The sequence below is a fragment of the Mchenga conophoros genome, linkage group LG23, assembly GCF_057382185.1.
Source record: "Mchenga conophoros isolate Kocher_MC1m ecotype Shallow Benthic linkage group LG23, M_conophoros_male_GT1.1, whole genome shotgun sequence".
In the NCBI taxonomy this organism is placed as follows: Eukaryota; Metazoa; Chordata; class Actinopteri; order Cichliformes; family Cichlidae; genus Mchenga; species Mchenga conophoros.
Genome location: NC_140547.1, coordinates 39427880 through 39444365, shown reverse-complemented (window position 1 = coordinate 39444365; position 16486 = coordinate 39427880). Strand labels below are relative to the sequence as shown.

Below are 16486 nucleotides of genomic sequence, written 5' to 3'. Positions count from 1 at the left end.
GCAACATTTTTAACCCACAGCCATGACTACATGCACTTCTATTTCTTTTCAGTGTGTTTAATGAAGTCGTGCACTGCTTGAAATCACAGCGGTAGATGTTGGTACATTTTCTGAGCGCAGCTTTAAAGGCTGGCTGCACAGTCTAAAAAATTTAGGCACCAGGTCAGACAGAAACTTGCCCTTTCTGATGCTATTTTGGGGTTTCAAAACATTCATCACGGAAAGGCTTAAATGCATCGCTGACCTTGTCATAACGGGGAACGCTCAAGAACGGTGCAGATTGACAGCCAGTTTGCATCTAGGTCAGCCAACATTTGGCTTGCTGCTTTTTGGATATCTACATATAAATTAAAAAATTAAATTAACTGTGCCTCACCATATGTTCTGGGAGTGTCACTGCAGCTGGATGTCTTTCAGTATTTCTAATCAAACCTCCTTCGAGTTCTGAGCTTGTTTGCATTTGTCCAATCCGACAAACGGTTATTTGAGGGAAACTGCTATTAAACATTTTTCAGCTCCAAAGGAAAAAGTAAATAATGTTGACATCTTTAGTCTTTTAATAGTAGCCCGGGGACAGATTTATAGACATGCAGAAAATGTGCAGGCCTAGTTATACAAGTTCCTAAGCAGCCCTCATTTCCTGGCACAAATTCATGGTTTGAGGGCGAGTGTCTGGAAATTAGTCATTCAGATTTTTAGGTCCAGATTTTACTACACAGCCTCAATCACAACATATTTATAGAGTCACAAAGATCTCGTAGTTCAGTCCACTATCTTTTTTATTAAATACAACATATTTTGTGACAGGTAGGAGATACACAACATGCACATCATTCACTTGGCGCCCTCGTCAAACTTCGGCTCTGCAAAAAAATAGACAAGATGGAAAAAAATGTGAATCACTTCCTCCTGCACTGCAATATTAGTGATTATTCTGACATCTAAAACAAAAATAAAAATAAAGGTATAGAAATATACAAAAAGTGGCTACTATTAGCTTCATCAAAAACACATTGAAGTTAAAAAATAAAATCTTTCTGACCCAATTTCAAGCAAGTCATCTGGCTGTGTTTGATGACAACATCTACGCTATTTATAGACCCAAGACTCAAATCACAGACTGCCTCCTCTGTAGCAAAGGCATAAATATTTATGAAGGGAACAACTGTGGCATAATAAGCACATGCCATTGTCACTGTAGTCCTGCGGCTTCTCGATAATCAGTAACAAAAGGCACAGTTTTAACCATAAAATAACACGTTTTAGGCATTTGCTTAAATAACACAAAACAAGAACGACCGCATTATGTCAGTAACCCAAAGATTCATTTAAACTGGAAAGAAACAAATCAAAACATTTTTACAGGCTTAGTGCCTCCAGTGCTGTAGTGGTAAGCGAAAGGTCGCTGGTTCAACTCCAGAGACACAAATCCCCTTTGAAATGAAGTGCTGTGGGACCTACCCACTGTGGCGACCCCTTGTGGCAAGGAAACCTTTAGTGATAAATATTTTTACCTAAACTGTAACTACAGTATTAAAGACTATTCAGCAAACTGCACTTGCTGAGCCCATGAGCCCAAACAGACCTGTGAATTTGAATTCAGGGAACTTGTTGAGGTCTCCTCCTCCATATAGTCTCTGCAGTTTGATTACTTCTTCACCCAGATTCTTCTGATAAGCTGGACCTGCATCCACAATGCCACCAGCAGTCCTGGGAGAGCAAAGGCATCAAAAAAAAATGTTCAACATTCTGAGCACGATTGCAGCAAGAGGAGGAGATGCTGTTTGAACAGATGTTAGTGAAGTGCATGCCAGAGCGCACCCAAAGGACATTTAAAGTTAATGTTTTGCCAACGGCTGACCTCTGAGCTGGAAGTCTGTTTGCTAAACTTTATTCAAACTTGTCTGTCAGTGGCTGGAGGTATCACCAACTCACTTGGCCTTGCTGTTGTAGTCACGGATCTTGTCCAGGAACAGTTTCTGGACGGGGTCGAGCTCCTTGGCCCGCTGGAAGAGGACAGCAGAGATGCCGATGTTCCTGCGCAGGGTCAGGCTCACGGCAGAGCGCAGCACGGAGGACAGCTGGAATAACCGGTGCAGAGCCATCTGAAGGAGCCAAAGCGTCGAGTTTGGGTGACATTTAAACTGATTTTGGACGAAATGTGCTGGTACAAAGTACTCTGAGGGCTTGAAATTACACCCCTCAATAAGTGATAAACGCATTTTTTTTTCTGCGTGTTAAAGTCTTTAATTCCGCTTTCACATGGACATGTTTGCTATCTTTTACTAATTCCCTATCAATCAGTACCACTAGCTGCCTTTAGCATTAGCTAGTTCACGTCAAAGGCAGAGCATAGCTAACTAGCACACTCAGTTTGCTACTAACCCAAACACCCAGTCTATAGAAACAGAGTTACTATAACTACAAGATGTTAGATCGGCTTTACTGAGTTGCTGCTTGCTGGTCAACACTTGACGTTTCCTTCATTCAAATGACAAAACAGCGGCTTATGCTAACATGCTAAGCTAGCTTTAGCTGACACTAGGGAGCGTTCGGACATTTTTATACGGTTTGATGTACCGCGGTGTGTTACACCACCGCTCTCACCAAACGCACCACCGTGCACGTATCTGTGTACGCAGAGCGTCGTGACAGAAGAGGTGAAGTTAAATGTTTGATAGCTTTTCTTTTTAAGACACCGTACTCACCTTGGATTTGACACCCAGAGCAACAGAGCCAAATGTGAAGGACCGCGGTGAATTGTGGGAGTTCGTTGTTGACAGGAGGCGTTCGCGAACGTCACGCATTAACTCTATATGCGCAGGACTGCGCACGCTCAGTTTGATCTCAAATTACAGTCGAAAGAGGTCAACGAAGTTTGACTTAAAATGACTAACAGAAGCATTTTTTCTTGCTAAATTAAAGTGACATGGTTGTAAATGACTCTTTCTATTGAAAATCTCTACTATGGCCTTCTAATTGGCCGTGGAAAGATGTTCATTTTATCACATTAATGCATTTCTCTTGTTAGTTTACTTCTTGCCGAATTCCACCTTCACTGTAACTTAGCTATTGTGTTTATGGAGGAGTCTTGAGCCACCCCTATCTGTCTTCAAATCTTGCTGTAAAAACTGGAAATAGTTATAATCAGTTTTATTCTTCATCACAGTCTGAGCTCTCTCTGGCATCTTTCTTCTCATGTCTTTAAGTAGGCTTCAGGGATAATTCTCCAGGCTTCATGGAGGACATTCAAAGCTTTTTTTTGGATATTCCTGCACTTTGTTCTGTTCGTGGTCAAGATGATCCCACACTGCTTCAATAATGTTGAGCTCTGACCATGACTGATAGTGTTCATTGTGCGTCTTGTCTTTTTAGGTCTGTTTTTATTGCATTGGCATTGTGTTTGGGATCACTGTCATGCATGTCATGTAAAATGAAGCCGCTGTCAGTCATACACTTTTCACATGGTAACATAATGGATGAAAATCTGTTCTGTCAGTATTGACAAGCTCTCCAATGCACTAGTTGAATTCAGCACCAAACCATGACAAAGCCTCCATGGTGGTTGGACACACTGACCTCCACTGTACACACGGACAACAATTTGAACAAAAAATACACATTTTGGATTAGTCACCCCATCAGACTTGTTGCCACTGTCCAGTTCTTTACTAATTTAGCATACCTAAGCATTTTCTTAAGAATAGCTTCCTGGCAGCCACCGTCCCAGTGAAAAAAATTCTAATAAAGCTTCAGTGAACATTAGGTGGACCAAATGAAGGGCCAAATGCATCTCTCAGATATTTATTCCAATTTTGGATATGGCTCACCTGCTGTAGATAATTTATTGAGGCCTACTGCTTCTTCTTTTGTCTTCCACTTGTCCAGTTTCCTCAGATTTTTTTAAGGATACATTGCACACCATGCTGACATAGCCAACATTTCTGGTTAATTGCTCTTTGGGAATCACATTGTTGGTCAAAAAATATAATTTTATGCCTGTTAGGCTGTTATCATGGATTTAACCAAAGAAATGGGAACCGGTGATTTGCTTTTGTAAGAGGCTGCTGGCAAAGTGTCTCAAGATCCAATTTAAAATAGTATTTTTGCAAAGTTGTCTTTTATGTGTCAACACAAAATTGGTTCATACCTTGAGTTAAATGCCTTCTTTATGCTTGAATGTTTCATAGAAGGTCATCAAAACAACAAAACAAAAGAAAGGTTGGCTCATTGGAAGCAAAACAAAGAAACGAGGGGTGGCTCAAGACTTTGTAGTCTAGTTGGCAAAAGTATTAAGGTAAAAAGGGTGGGGGTAAACAGTCAAAATTGTTAGCCATCTTGACGTGTTTAAGCTAACTGAAATTATGAACTAGAAGCGGAAAATGATAGTGTGGTTTTAATTTAAATGCTTTGCTCAAAGTACGCAGTAACATTTGAAATAGCTCAACAAAAGCATGAAAGTGAAAAGTGAGTGAAGAGTTGAATTGAATGTGTTCACTAAACAAAGCGGAAAAAAATGGTGAAAGTGGTCAGTAAACAGTGAATTACTTTTAAATGGAGGAGTTAAAATTAGAACGTCTGCCTCCTTGGAAGCAAAATATAAAGAAATGATGGATGACTCAAGACTTTGGCCCAGTACGGTCTATCACTCACTGTGACATCTTGGCTTGTCCCATGGCCAACTTGGCAATTTTATTTTAAAAACTTGTTTTCCCTGACTTTTTAGTGTTTAGTTTTGACTCCGCTCATTTACAGAGTTACATTTGCCAGAAAGTCACAAAGTAGCCAAAATAAAACTCATAGATATGCAGTTTAATTGTTGCCTTCTCACAGTGAGGATCAGGTCCTGTTCAAACACTGCCTGTGTTCCAGTTAACCTTTAACAAGATGACCTGGGTTCAGCTGCGTCTGGAAGTTAAGACCCACGCCGGAGCAACACTTGAATCCCTGTCAGCTCCACTCTGCTGTTTTCTGTCTGAGAATGACCTTTGGCCTCCTTACCCAAGATAAGAAAAAATGTCCTTGTAGTGGGGCCACTCTTTTGATATTTAAAAACAGACAAATGTGAATTATTAGAATTAAACTGGATGCTTATGCCTGTTTTTGAGCATTAATAGTAGAAACATCACAGAGACACAGCACTTATATGTACATTCAAAACTTTATTATGGAATACAGTGTAGAAAGCATTTTCCCAGTCAATGCAAATGGCCTGCACAATATTACACAGTGGAAAACAAAACCAATAAGATAACCCACAGGGAAAAAAAAAAAAAAAAAAAAGTAAAAGAAAGATAATCCTGCTTCCTCTTCTACTCTACTGCCCTCTGTTGGGCTTCTAATGAGCACCCTCCGAAAAGCACACACACTCATCCCTCTGCAGCCCCCATATCTACATGTTCTACTCGCCATTTCCTCACGGATCTCAGCGAGAGGCCACAGTGCGTCTCCTTCCACACAGTGTTAACACGGTGACCACCCGTCAAGCATGAGCTGACCTGATAATGCTGAACAGGGGCTTCTTGCCTACCTCTGACCAACATTGGATCGCTGCTTTGCCCCCCCACCCCAAGCCCCCGGATTTGCCGTCAGCTCTTGATGGTAAATCCCATCATCATCATCATCATCATCATCAACGCTGCCTTTCAGGAGTCAAGTGTGAGATGATGGCAGAGAGGTGAGCAGCATGCCTGAAGGAAAGGGAAGTCGAAAGAGGAGGGAGGTGCCGGGGTGGGGGGGTGAAAATCCATTTTATATATATACACACACACACACACACACACACACACACACACACACACACACACACAGACTGCCTGCCTGGCTATCCAACCGGAACTGCAAGTCATTTCCTCTCTACCTCCACCACCTCCTCTTCTCAGAACTCCACCTGTTCTATCCGCAGAAGAAAAAACAAAACCAAACAAAAGAGACTGCGTCAGCTTACAACTGGATGAACCACCAGACTAAAAATGAAAACACGTACACGCCGAGATGATCTTAACCTCCATAACAGACTCCTCACGTGTTTCCCCGCCTTCACCCCCACCCCCCGCCTTCCCCAAACAACATACACTCTAACTGACATACGATGCCCTTATTAAAAAAAACCTAGCATGAAATGATCAAGAAACCAAGAGGAGTGATTTCCGAAGCATTTAGCATAATATACTTCAGTGAACGAGAATAATATACAGAGATGAAGCCGGCTCCCTCTCCTGCAGCTTCTGGAAAGTAGCAGGATTAAAAAAAAAAAAATAGATATATATATATATGTATGAGGATCACACTTAAACGGCAAAAGAAGGAGGAGGAAAAAAACAAACAAAAAACAAAAACATATCTTTTAAATGTGTTTTTTTTCTTTACATGATATCAAAGCAGAGCCCGTTCATCTAGATTTATATATATTTTTCATCATTGTTTTTAAAGTCACGTGATCACGAGAACATACTAAATGTACAATCTTGCTAGAATGACAATCTATAAGTGAGAAATGATCTCGAGAGAGAGCAGCTGTAAGATCTCCATGTGGTGGTGTTTTGTTTTTTCCCCCCTTTTTATTTTCTTGAAACTTCCAAATCCTGTTGTCATTGTTGTCATGCACTACATAGGAACAGCTAAGACTTCAGAATTACTTCTGTAACATTACACGTAATTTAAAAAAAGGACTTTACATCTTTTTTTTTTTTCCTCCGTTTTCGGTCTTTTTTGAAAAACAAAACTGGAAAACGATAAAGAGAGAAAAAAAACAACTTTAAAATAAAAACAGCTCATTCAGAATACATGATTACTACCGTCGTCATAATCATCAACATATTCACCATCATCATCAGAATCAGCATCTTCAGATATCCTTAAGAGCCTTGTGTGACTTAACACAGCCCAGCTGTTGTATGAATGCACAAAACAAAAAAAACAAAAAAATTAAGGGAGAGGATGAAGGGAGGGAGGAAGGGAAGGATCCAAGGAGTAGGGAGGGAGAGGAGGCTCATTTATACTCCAGTGTAGACTGTAGAGAGTGTGCAGTAGTGGTGCAGTAGGCGAGGAAAACACTGGGCCTCGCTGCTATATTTCCAAAATCATATAATCATTACGAATACGCAAAAACAAAAACGATTCAGAGGAAACTGCTCGATTCTGATGATTCTGCATGCAACAATTTTTAAAATTATTTTAATAACAAAGGCCGTGGCCAGCATGCGTCTAAACGCCCTACTGATCAGCGGTCGGATCTGCTTACAAAGTCCACACCTAAAAGCGACCCGAGCCTAAAAATAAACATAATAAACCCAACTACACACTGGCCCTGAATCAGTGTTGAGAGAGAGCGAACGTGTGCTCGTCTTCCCCAAGAGAACGGGTTTGTTTCCATGCACCGGGCAGGGGCTTTGCTTGTTTTAAGGTTTTTCTTTCCCCTCCATACATCAGCAGGCCCTGACGGAGCAACGTATAAAAACTCCTTCCTTTAATTAAAAAGGCGTCTTGCTCCAGTAAAGTGAACAAACTTGGTGCAGAGTGGCTTGGCCGCAGTGTAAGAAAAAAAGAGAGAGAGAAGAGAAAGAAAAAAAAAAAGACCCATGCTACAGTCGCTCCTTGTGCTCGTAACTGACTATTTCAGTCACTTAAAGATCCGTCTTTTGGTTGAAGGGAGGGCTGGGGAAGGGAAGAGGAGGGAAGGTAAGGGGAGGTGACGATGTGTGGGATGAGAATGGTTTGTGTGCATTTGTTGTTGTTTTTTTGTGTGTGTTTACGTATGTGTACATGTGATATCCTCCTCAGTTCTGCATCTGCTCGAAGAACTTGTAGGTTGGGTTCTCGTAACCATTCTGCTGCATCTTTGACAGGTGGCGCTCCTCGGGGGTGACGGCAGCATCCACCTGGAGGAGAGCCAAGGGGTGGGGGAGACAGAAGGGGAGGGAGGTTACAAGCAAAATAGGTCCTGTGGCGTAATGTAAACACAATTTACATTTTAAGACCTTTTTACTGCTTCTGGGAAAACATTAAGAGTAACCAGGCTGCGCTGGCTATCGTATTTTTTTTAATTAAACATCTAATGAAAGTTCTGAAATGATAAACACAGATAATTAAAAAAAGAAAAGCAGGAAATTAATCGGTAACAGGCTTTAATCCAATTATATTTACCAAGCAGATATAATTAAAACTAATTTTTTTGCACAGCTTAGCATTCGTGCAGCACATTTTAAAGCCTTTATCAGCGACACAAAAATCTGGATACTTTGTTTCTACGTGGTGCTGCACAAATGGCTTAAAAGCGCCAGTGCATGCACAGCATCCTCCTCACACGCCACACCGACGAACGCGCGGGTCAGCTGTTTCTCACCTCGATGACTCCGTGGTGGATGGAGGTGTACTGTTTCTTTCTCAGCATCACCAGGGTGATGACGATCACGGTTGCTATGACGACGCCTCCGACCATCAGGCCGATGATGGCGCCCTTGTTGGAGCCCACATCCTCTGCGAAGAAGACCTGTGGGTGCCGAGCGGTCAGGTGATCAGTCAGTGGCACAACACACAACAGATTGTGTGAATTTAAGCGATATTCTCGAGGTCAGCACTCGCTTCGTTTCCTCACATCTTTTGCTGTGCTTGCTGGGTTTAATTACATCTCCTACCTCTTCTTGTCATTTTTGTCATTACGGAGTCAAATTTAGCTTGAGAATAGCTGCTCGGGAACAAAGACAATACACACACGCACACAAAAAAAAAAAAGTGAAGACGACTTGATGTGGGCAGCTTTTTTTGGATGGAAATATTTTCTTACTGCGGATGTCGAGTGATTTACAGAAAGAATAGCACAGCATAAAAAAAAAAAGAAGCATCAATGCAATGACGCAGCACCAACAGAACACTTAAACACACACACACACACACACACACACACACACACACACACACACACACACACACACACGAAAACTAACTTCTGTCAGAGTGTGACAAAGTGGCTAGGACAGAATTAATTTGCCATTTGTCACTTGCATATATTGTTATTTTGTGTTCTGTTATTTTTACAGTCAGCCATAATGCTTTAATTTAGACATTGCTGGTGTAACTTCTCTTAACACACACTATCCTGGGTTTTGTTTGTGGTAGCAGTAGTTACATCCTTTACATCCATGCATGTGTTTTAAAGCAAACACTACTAACCATCAGATCATCTGAATTTTCTTCTGTTTACAGGCACATGTCTGTTAAATTATGTTTCTTTGGTTATACTTACCATGGTGTCCATGTTGTGCATTCAGGTCCTATATGTGAGACAGGTGTATGGGAAGGGCCGCCCACTACTTCCTGTTTATATAGGGTCATGAGGTCAATGATTGCATCACTGGGTGTAACCAAATGGAGGGTTTTTCATTTTGTATAGTACTGTTTGTTTTCTTTAAAGTAGCCTTTTGAGTTATATTGTATGCAGTGTTTTACTTTAAAAACCATTTAGTTGAGTAAATGAGTTTGTCAGTTTCATGCATGACTTTATTCCTGTTCTTTGTTTAGAATTGTATTATTTGGTTTGACCTATTTTGTTTCAATGGTAGGGACTAACGAGGTCAGGTGTGGGCAAAGTCTTGCCAGTGGGATTTTTGTATGCCTGATTGATTGTTTTATGGTAAAAGGGAGATGCTAGCAATAAAGTATGCTTAAAAAGAACTTCAATTGTCTGCTAATGCTATTTACTTATCACCTTCCTTGCTGCTTAAGTTATGCTACATCACACAGAATTTGCAGATTTATGGATACATGCAATTCTTTGAATGGTCACTTGAGGCTGATTCCAAGAGTGAGTATATCACTGTAAACTACTGTGTTAAAATGATTGGTAGCGACAGAGCCAATCTATTATAGGACCAATGCTGATGCCTGGTGATTAAAAAATCTGATATACTGGTCGATATTTCTTTGCTTTAAGCCACAAAAAACATGATGTGTTGTGTGTAGTTATTTATGGTTTCTTACTGAGATAGCACGTCAGTCCATTTTAAATGTAATCTTATTCTACTGTCACAGCTGGTCATGGATTACTCATATGTAGTCTCCTTAGATTAGCTGGTTGTTGTCATTTTTGGCATTTCAAACGCATCATCACAGCGATCAAGAAATTTACAGAGTGCCCTACAGGGACAACTGGATTTTCCGTAACGCCAAGTCACCCATTATTAGAGGTGTGTCCACTTTGACAAGTAGCTGTAGCATAACTGCTTGCGAGTCACTGAACTGAACCTTCTGACCACATTTGTGGTGTTGGTGCCTTTTGGATTTATCACATAAATAATTTCTGTACAGTCACCTGAACTAACAGTCCCCTCATAGTTCTCCAGCACAAACTGCCATATATCTGTGCCTGTGTGATGGACCTGTGCAGTTTAAGGATGCAGATTTCTAACCAAACCTCTTATTAAAAACAGCGGGTAATTTTGCACCCTGGTCGCTCCAAAACAGGAATTCCCATCGTGTTACTTGTGCCGTCTTTTATAAGTCGACTTTGGTTTAAGGTCATTAACTTCCAATTTGAGATTTTTAACACTCACATTACTTTGGTTGTTTATAAGCAAAGCAAGCAAATGGATAGAAAAGTAATAATGGGTTGAAAGCAGAGCACAGCACTGATGCACAATGACTCAGCTCCAACACAAAACTATTAAAAAAATAAATAACCAAACAAAATGAGAGCTTCAGCACATCTGTCACAGAATAACGGGTGCTCGGTGGGACTCATTTTTCACATTTTACAATGATAAATAGAACCTTCACTGAATGGGAAAGAAAAAAAGAAAATAAAAACACCTCCTGATATCTTCAGCAGGGAAAACGGGACAGAAACCTCCTCAACCGGCACAAAATTTTGCTACTGTGAATATCAAATTAAGGAGACGAGTTAAAGAGGCAGCCTGACACACTGACTGCTCACTGTGAATGCCAAAAATGTGATATGTAATAAAATGTAGGGATTAAGGGATTTGAAGCCTTTAGGTGAGAGGAATAAGGTACGTGGATTTGGATTTGACTGAGGATGGATTGAGGGGGTTTTTTTTTGTTCTGGGATTACAACACTGGATGAGATTAATGAGTGCGTGCAGAACTTAGCGATATTAACAGCATCAAACTTCCCCGATCAGAGGGCACAGGATTCATTTGTTTATTTTTCAGAGAGGAGCACATTGAGTGTGACGCACGCATTATCACGGATGTCTCCATGGGCACCTGTCTCCATGGTGACAACCTTGGGAAGTTTACCAGGAGGACAAAGTGGAGCATATGTGTATGTGCGTGGAGGAGAAGGGGGCAGAGTGCAAAACCCGCATGTGTGAGTAATATGCATTTTTATGTGTGTGCGCATGCCTGCGTCTATTTCTGTGGGCTTATTAAGCAGCCTGAATATTCAGATCAGCGAATCCCAAACAAGTCTGCATATCTGCACGGCTCCGCCTTTGCTCACCAGTTTCTGGTGGCGAACTTCGTACTCTGTGCTCTGTCTGTCCTCAGTCTCCATCCGCATCTCAGGAATAGCTTCCATCTTCATTCCAGTCACTGGCGAGGGAAGAAAAAGTACAATCTATTATAGATGGTGACATTAAGCCACTCTCTCGTTCTCCTGCTGAAATAAAAAGCTCTGACTGAAGCACACTGGATAGCGGAGAGCCGACTGCACCAGCAGTACGAATAGAAAAGAGCACGGCATACGCAGGATGCATAGACCGCGTGCAGCTGCACCACCAATCTCTTAACAGCCACACCTGCACCTCAATGGAGGTCAAGTGGAGCCGGCTGTGTGCAAATATTGACTCTGAGGAGAACATGCTGTGGTGCCTTTACTTCTACAGTGTACTTCAAAACAATCTCAGAATCTTGTATAACCTGAGCAAATATTTTCTGCTAGCCTCAAAACCACTTCAGCTCAGCACTCGCATGCACCAAATCACATGACCTAAAGCACTTTATGATTTATACCCGAGCTGGAAATGGCTTACAGGCCCGAGGGAATCATTATGTACTGAATAACATTAATATCAAACTACAGATGCTCACATCCCTTTCTAACACACACTGTAAATTAGTCACACCTAAAAATATTCACTAATGTTATCAAACGTTACCATTTTAGTTACAACACATCATTTAGAGCCGGGGCGTCAGCAGCTGTCTGCTGTGCAGCTAAATTCCTTCACACTGACAGAAAGAGGAATTTTGCTGGTCCGGCTCACTGAAGATCAAAGTGGGCTGCATGTGGTTCACGATGTAAAATGAGTTTGGCATCGCTGATTCAGAAAGTTAAAAAAGCATCAAAGTAGTTGAAATGATGAGCTACAAAGAGCCTGCATGAGTTATTATAAATTGGTAACATTACTAGTCCTCCATGGTCTTTAAAGACCATACTGCACATTTGTAATTGAATCAGCTGTTTACACCTTATGCTACCTTTACACTAGAGGGGACAGAGGATAGCTGGATTTTTCCTAACACACTGTTGACACGTTGCTGTCGGCTTCCACCTAAAATGACTCTTGATCTGTCATCTGAACACATCACTACTGGTCATTGTTAAACAAAAGCACCAACCTGGTCGTGTTGGAATGCCTCCGTCGAGATTGGGGCGGGAGTCTACTGGCTCAACTAAAAGGGGAAGGCACAGAGAGATTTCACTTTTCAGTCGTTGTCCAACCTAAAAAAAGGAGCTAGAATATCATTGTGATGCATTTTGGAGGCTAATTTGTTAGCTACTAGAGCTACCACTCGTTATGACAATGCGGTGCTTCAGAAAGTACCCTGGTTGTCGGTATTGGGCTGGTTGAAGCTCTCAGGGTGAATGAAGCCGACTCCAGCCAGTCCCAGAGTGTCTTCCTGCGGCAACAGGTCGGTCTGGCCATCTCCCAGCTCCTGGTCGGGCATCAGGGCGTCATTTCCATAGCTCACCCTTACGTCTGTCTGCAGGTTAGCCAGCTGCTGAGCCATCTCTGCCTGCTCCCTCTGCAGGAGCTCTGTGTGAACACAACCAGGAGGGAGGCAGGAAGACAGGAAGGAAGGAAGGAAGGAAGGATAGAGGTCAGGAGTCAAGAGGGGAGAGAAACAGGAGGTGGAAACAAGAAAGGAAGCAGCATCATTTATTCACTTGTCATGTGACTCTATTGTTGTTTCAACACAATATGGTGAGAATATTTCCGATGCCAGTTAGAATTAAAGAGGAGACTAATTTGTTTGCTAAATTATTCTTTAAATATGAAATCTCACACTGTCTACCTACGCAAATGTTTCTGTGTCAGAAGGGAGAGACCGCCTCAGAAGGAGAAATCTTCCTTTAACAGACCTGATGTTTAGCAAAGGCTGAGTGAGGGGTTTCTCTTCTGTGTGTTTGTTCCCGTTTTTTTGCCGGGCGGTACAGACTGTGACAGACTGTGTCTCCAAGATAGAGACACAGATGGCCACATGACGCACACAACTCCAATAAACCCAAAAACCCACAGAAACCTAGCAAATGGAGAGGAGGGGGAGGGGAGGGAGGGGGATTTATCTTCCCAGCGAACAGTTTCATTTGACTCCTAACAGAAGAATTAGGCCAAATGGCTCCAATGCCCTCATCAGAGAGAGGGGAAAAATAAAAAAATAAAAGCGTTTTGCAGGCTGGAATTTAGAGCATTCAATCTCTATTACATGTAATCAGACCAGTGCGTCTTCCCCTGCCTTTCTCCCACCCACGGGTCATCTCCACTGAGTCTCGGTTAAATGTACGTCAGCGTCACTCCCTGTAGTTCCATCACATTTGCCTGGTCTGCATTGTGTTTCCTTGTGCTGATTTTAAATGGCTGATAGTGGAAGTTCAGTGAGTCTTCAGTGGAGGAACTCACCGACTTGGTCCTGGATATCATCAGCCACACCGGGCACTTTGTAGAGGAGTCCGAGAGACTGGTTCATGCGCTCCTCAATAACGCGCAGGTGGGTCAGCACCTTTTAAACATATCAAATATGATGTTTTTTTATGTTTCCCAGAGAAAAAAACAAAAAACATTCAACTGAAAGAGCAGGAAGCACAAAATCAACACTTTACACTAAAAACAATAAAGAAGTCCAATCATTTTTCAGCGTGTTTGATGCTACCTGAGGTCTAATCTGGGCGGCCTTCTTGGGATCCACCATGCGGACGTGCTCGAAGTGTTTGAGGGTGTGTTGCCTGTCCTTCTGCTCAGCGCGCACGTACTTCTTCAGCAGGCTGAAAACATGACGGGGCTGCAAGAGACAGCGGAAACAAGACAGCTGGTTAAGAGCAGAGGAAGCAGAAGGAAATCAGTCACTTCAAGCCTAGCCTTTTAAAAATTTCATTTTGATTCTGTTTTTAGAAATCTAATTTTGAAAGCCTCCATAAAAACTGGCAATGTGCAGTTGCACTGTAACAAAACACAGAGGTCTAGCAAAACAGAAAACATGCGGGGGGATTTATTTATGCAGCAGGTCAGATAAAAGGGAGCCGTACTTCAAAAGAAAACAGAACGAGAGATGCAGAGATGAAGAGCCGGGAGTGTTAAAAAGCAACCTGGAGATGGTTCATTTTTCCACAAGACACACAGTTTATTACAAAGTGGCTTTAATACGAGCAGGAGAGCACTGCTGAGCTGTGCGTGCCGCTTACCCGGGGTGGATCCTGCTGCAATGCAGTCAGGTAGCTCTCCAGAGCCAGGCGGCGGCGGTCGTTCAGCAGAGCCTCCACCCGGGCCATGTGAGTCTCCACCAGCTGCTGGCGCTCGCTGGCTGCCTCTTGCTCCAGTGCTTCTACCTTCTCTTGGAAACGCTATAAACACACAAAGGAAATTACCAAGTGTGCATCAGAGGAGGAGGAGGGGGGCGATGACACAGCACACAGGCAGAACATGCTCGCCTTACCTGAATCACGGCCTTCTTTTCAGCACGTGGAAGAGTCTTGGCTTCCCGCTCGGCCTCTTCCCACTCCTTCATCACCTGAAGGCAAACAAAGGAGGGAAAGATGAAATAAAATTAATAAAACAAACTGTCAATCTACTGTCATCTTTTTATCCTTCACATGCAAGTGAGGTTTTACTTCTCACAGGTGTCAAAGAAAAAAAAAAAAGTGCGATATCGGTGCTCAGAATATCAGCAGGAAGGAGTTTCCCCTGATAAAAATCACAGGGTGTGGATGCTTGCTTAAAGACCGGTGTGGTGAGGATGAAAAACAGTTTGTTTCCCCCTTTTTTGGTCAGTTACATCCCCTCCAGAACGATTATTGCAAATCCTACATCTGTTTTGCCCTCTCTGACTTATTTGGGGGATTATCCAATCCTATTCAGCCCTTTACCAACCAAAGTGTGAGCATATATGAAACGATGCCTCTCTCGTCTGGAACTCTGGAAGCTGTCGCATCGCGGCGGGCCATCTGGCTCTCCGCCGGTTGATTAAAGAAAACAATTAAAGTTGAAATGGCTCAGTCGGCTCACTCAGGAGGGATTAACAAACGCACCTACTTGTTTTACTTGACATACCTTCTCTTGCCATTTTCTATTCAGTGAAATCTTTGTCCTGATACTCTGTTTTCCCTGCACATCACATTTATTAAAATGAATGTCTAATGAGGAAAATAAATAAATTCCAGTCTCAGAGTACCTGGGACATTCTCTCACGGTGCTTGGCCTCCAGACTCTCTTTGGCCTTCTGGAAGTGTGCATGTTCATTCTCGTCAGCGGGCGTCTCCAGGTAGTGGTCCACTGCATCGGAGGAGCTGGGCGTTGCTGTGGGAACTGCGTGGAATTTGAGATGAAGGAAAAAAAGACTTTAAGCGACGCTTCTCACTGCTGCTGCACACTTTCATTTGGCAGAGCTGTCTCAGCACACACAAACACTCAAGTTCAGAAAGGGTTAATAGGGTTAGTGAGAGCTCAAGAGAGAAAGAATATAAGATAGCAGCTGTAGCTGGAAGCAGCCCCCTTCGAAAGGGAAAGAGCGAGCCCCTCAGATGACCCGCAGTGCTTTCTAGAAGAGAAACAAAACCCCTCTCATTTATATAACTTCATTCAGAGCGTGATGGAGCTCTCCTGCCAAACCACAGATGCTGGAATTTATCCTGTGGGCTCAGAGGCGCGCACTAAATTGTGATAGTCTTACCAACAAGAAAATAAATTGGATCAGTTATTGCGTGAAACCTGGATTTAATCAGTGGAAAGTTGATTATCTCTCACAAACGCGCCATCGAGAGCGGTTGTTGGTTTGTGTGAGAATCTGAGTGCACGAGACGGTGTGATCGCATGAAGGTCGCGCATCATGTGAAATTGGTTACGTCTGAGGCGAGCACATGACTGCGCAAGACACACACACACACACACACACACACACACACACACACGAGAAAAGACAACAGGGAGATGTTATTCAGTCTGACCCTGAGCAGAGCGTTTTCTTAGCCTCTGGTCTCGCAAATCCTTTAAAGGCCTCGTTCACCCAAATTACAAAAAGCACTTTTCTCTCT

General features: G+C 42.5%; 2 protein-coding genes across 3 annotated transcripts in view; both read right to left on the bottom strand.

Annotated features, from left to right (window-relative positions):
* Window positions 1–761: 761 nt before the first annotated feature.
* On the bottom strand, window positions 762–2834 carry atp5pf (ATP synthase peripheral stalk subunit F6). Its single transcript, XM_085265542.1, has 4 exons — window positions 2709–2834; window positions 1936–2105; window positions 1586–1710; window positions 762–863 (listed from the first exon to the last, which is right to left on the bottom strand). Exons 1-4 carry the CDS (start codon window positions 2805–2807, stop codon window positions 835–837), a joined length of 423 nt encoding a protein of 140 aa, XP_085121668.1. The 5' UTR covers window positions 2808–2834; the 3' UTR covers window positions 762–834.
* A 2308-nt stretch (window positions 2835–5142) lies between these two features.
* Window positions 5143–16486, bottom strand: part of appa (amyloid beta (A4) precursor protein a) — a 36598-nt gene continuing 25254 nt past the window's right edge. For both annotated transcript variants that reach the window (XM_085266555.1, XM_085266556.1), the window contains 10 exons: window positions 15628–15761; window positions 14893–14967; window positions 14642–14800; window positions 14113–14241; window positions 13863–13962; window positions 12786–12998; window positions 12580–12633; window positions 11459–11550; window positions 8345–8491; window positions 5143–7880 (listed from right to left, as the gene is read on the bottom strand). In XM_085266555.1, coding sequence (XP_085122681.1) covers window positions 7779–7880; window positions 8345–8491; window positions 11459–11550; window positions 12580–12633; window positions 12786–12998; window positions 13863–13962; window positions 14113–14241; window positions 14642–14800; window positions 14893–14967; window positions 15628–15761 — 1205 coding nt within the window. In that variant the 3' untranslated portion in view covers window positions 5143–7778. The remainder of the gene's footprint in view (window positions 7881–8344; window positions 8492–11458; window positions 11551–12579; window positions 12634–12785; window positions 12999–13862; window positions 13963–14112; window positions 14242–14641; window positions 14801–14892; window positions 14968–15627; window positions 15762–16486) is intronic.

Coding starts and splice junctions, on each gene's coding strand:
- atp5pf (XM_085265542.1), bottom strand. CDS start 2,807: ATGCGTGACGTTCGCGAACGCCTCCTGTCAACAACGAACTCCCACAAT. Junction 2,106..2,708: donor CTCTGGGTGTCAAATCCAAG/GTGAGTACGGTG, acceptor TGGCTCCTTCAG/ATGGCTCTGCACCGGTTATT. Junction 1,711..1,935: donor GACTACAACAGCAAGGCCAA/GTGAGTTGGTGA, acceptor TTGCTCTCCCAG/GACTGCTGGTGGCATTGTGG.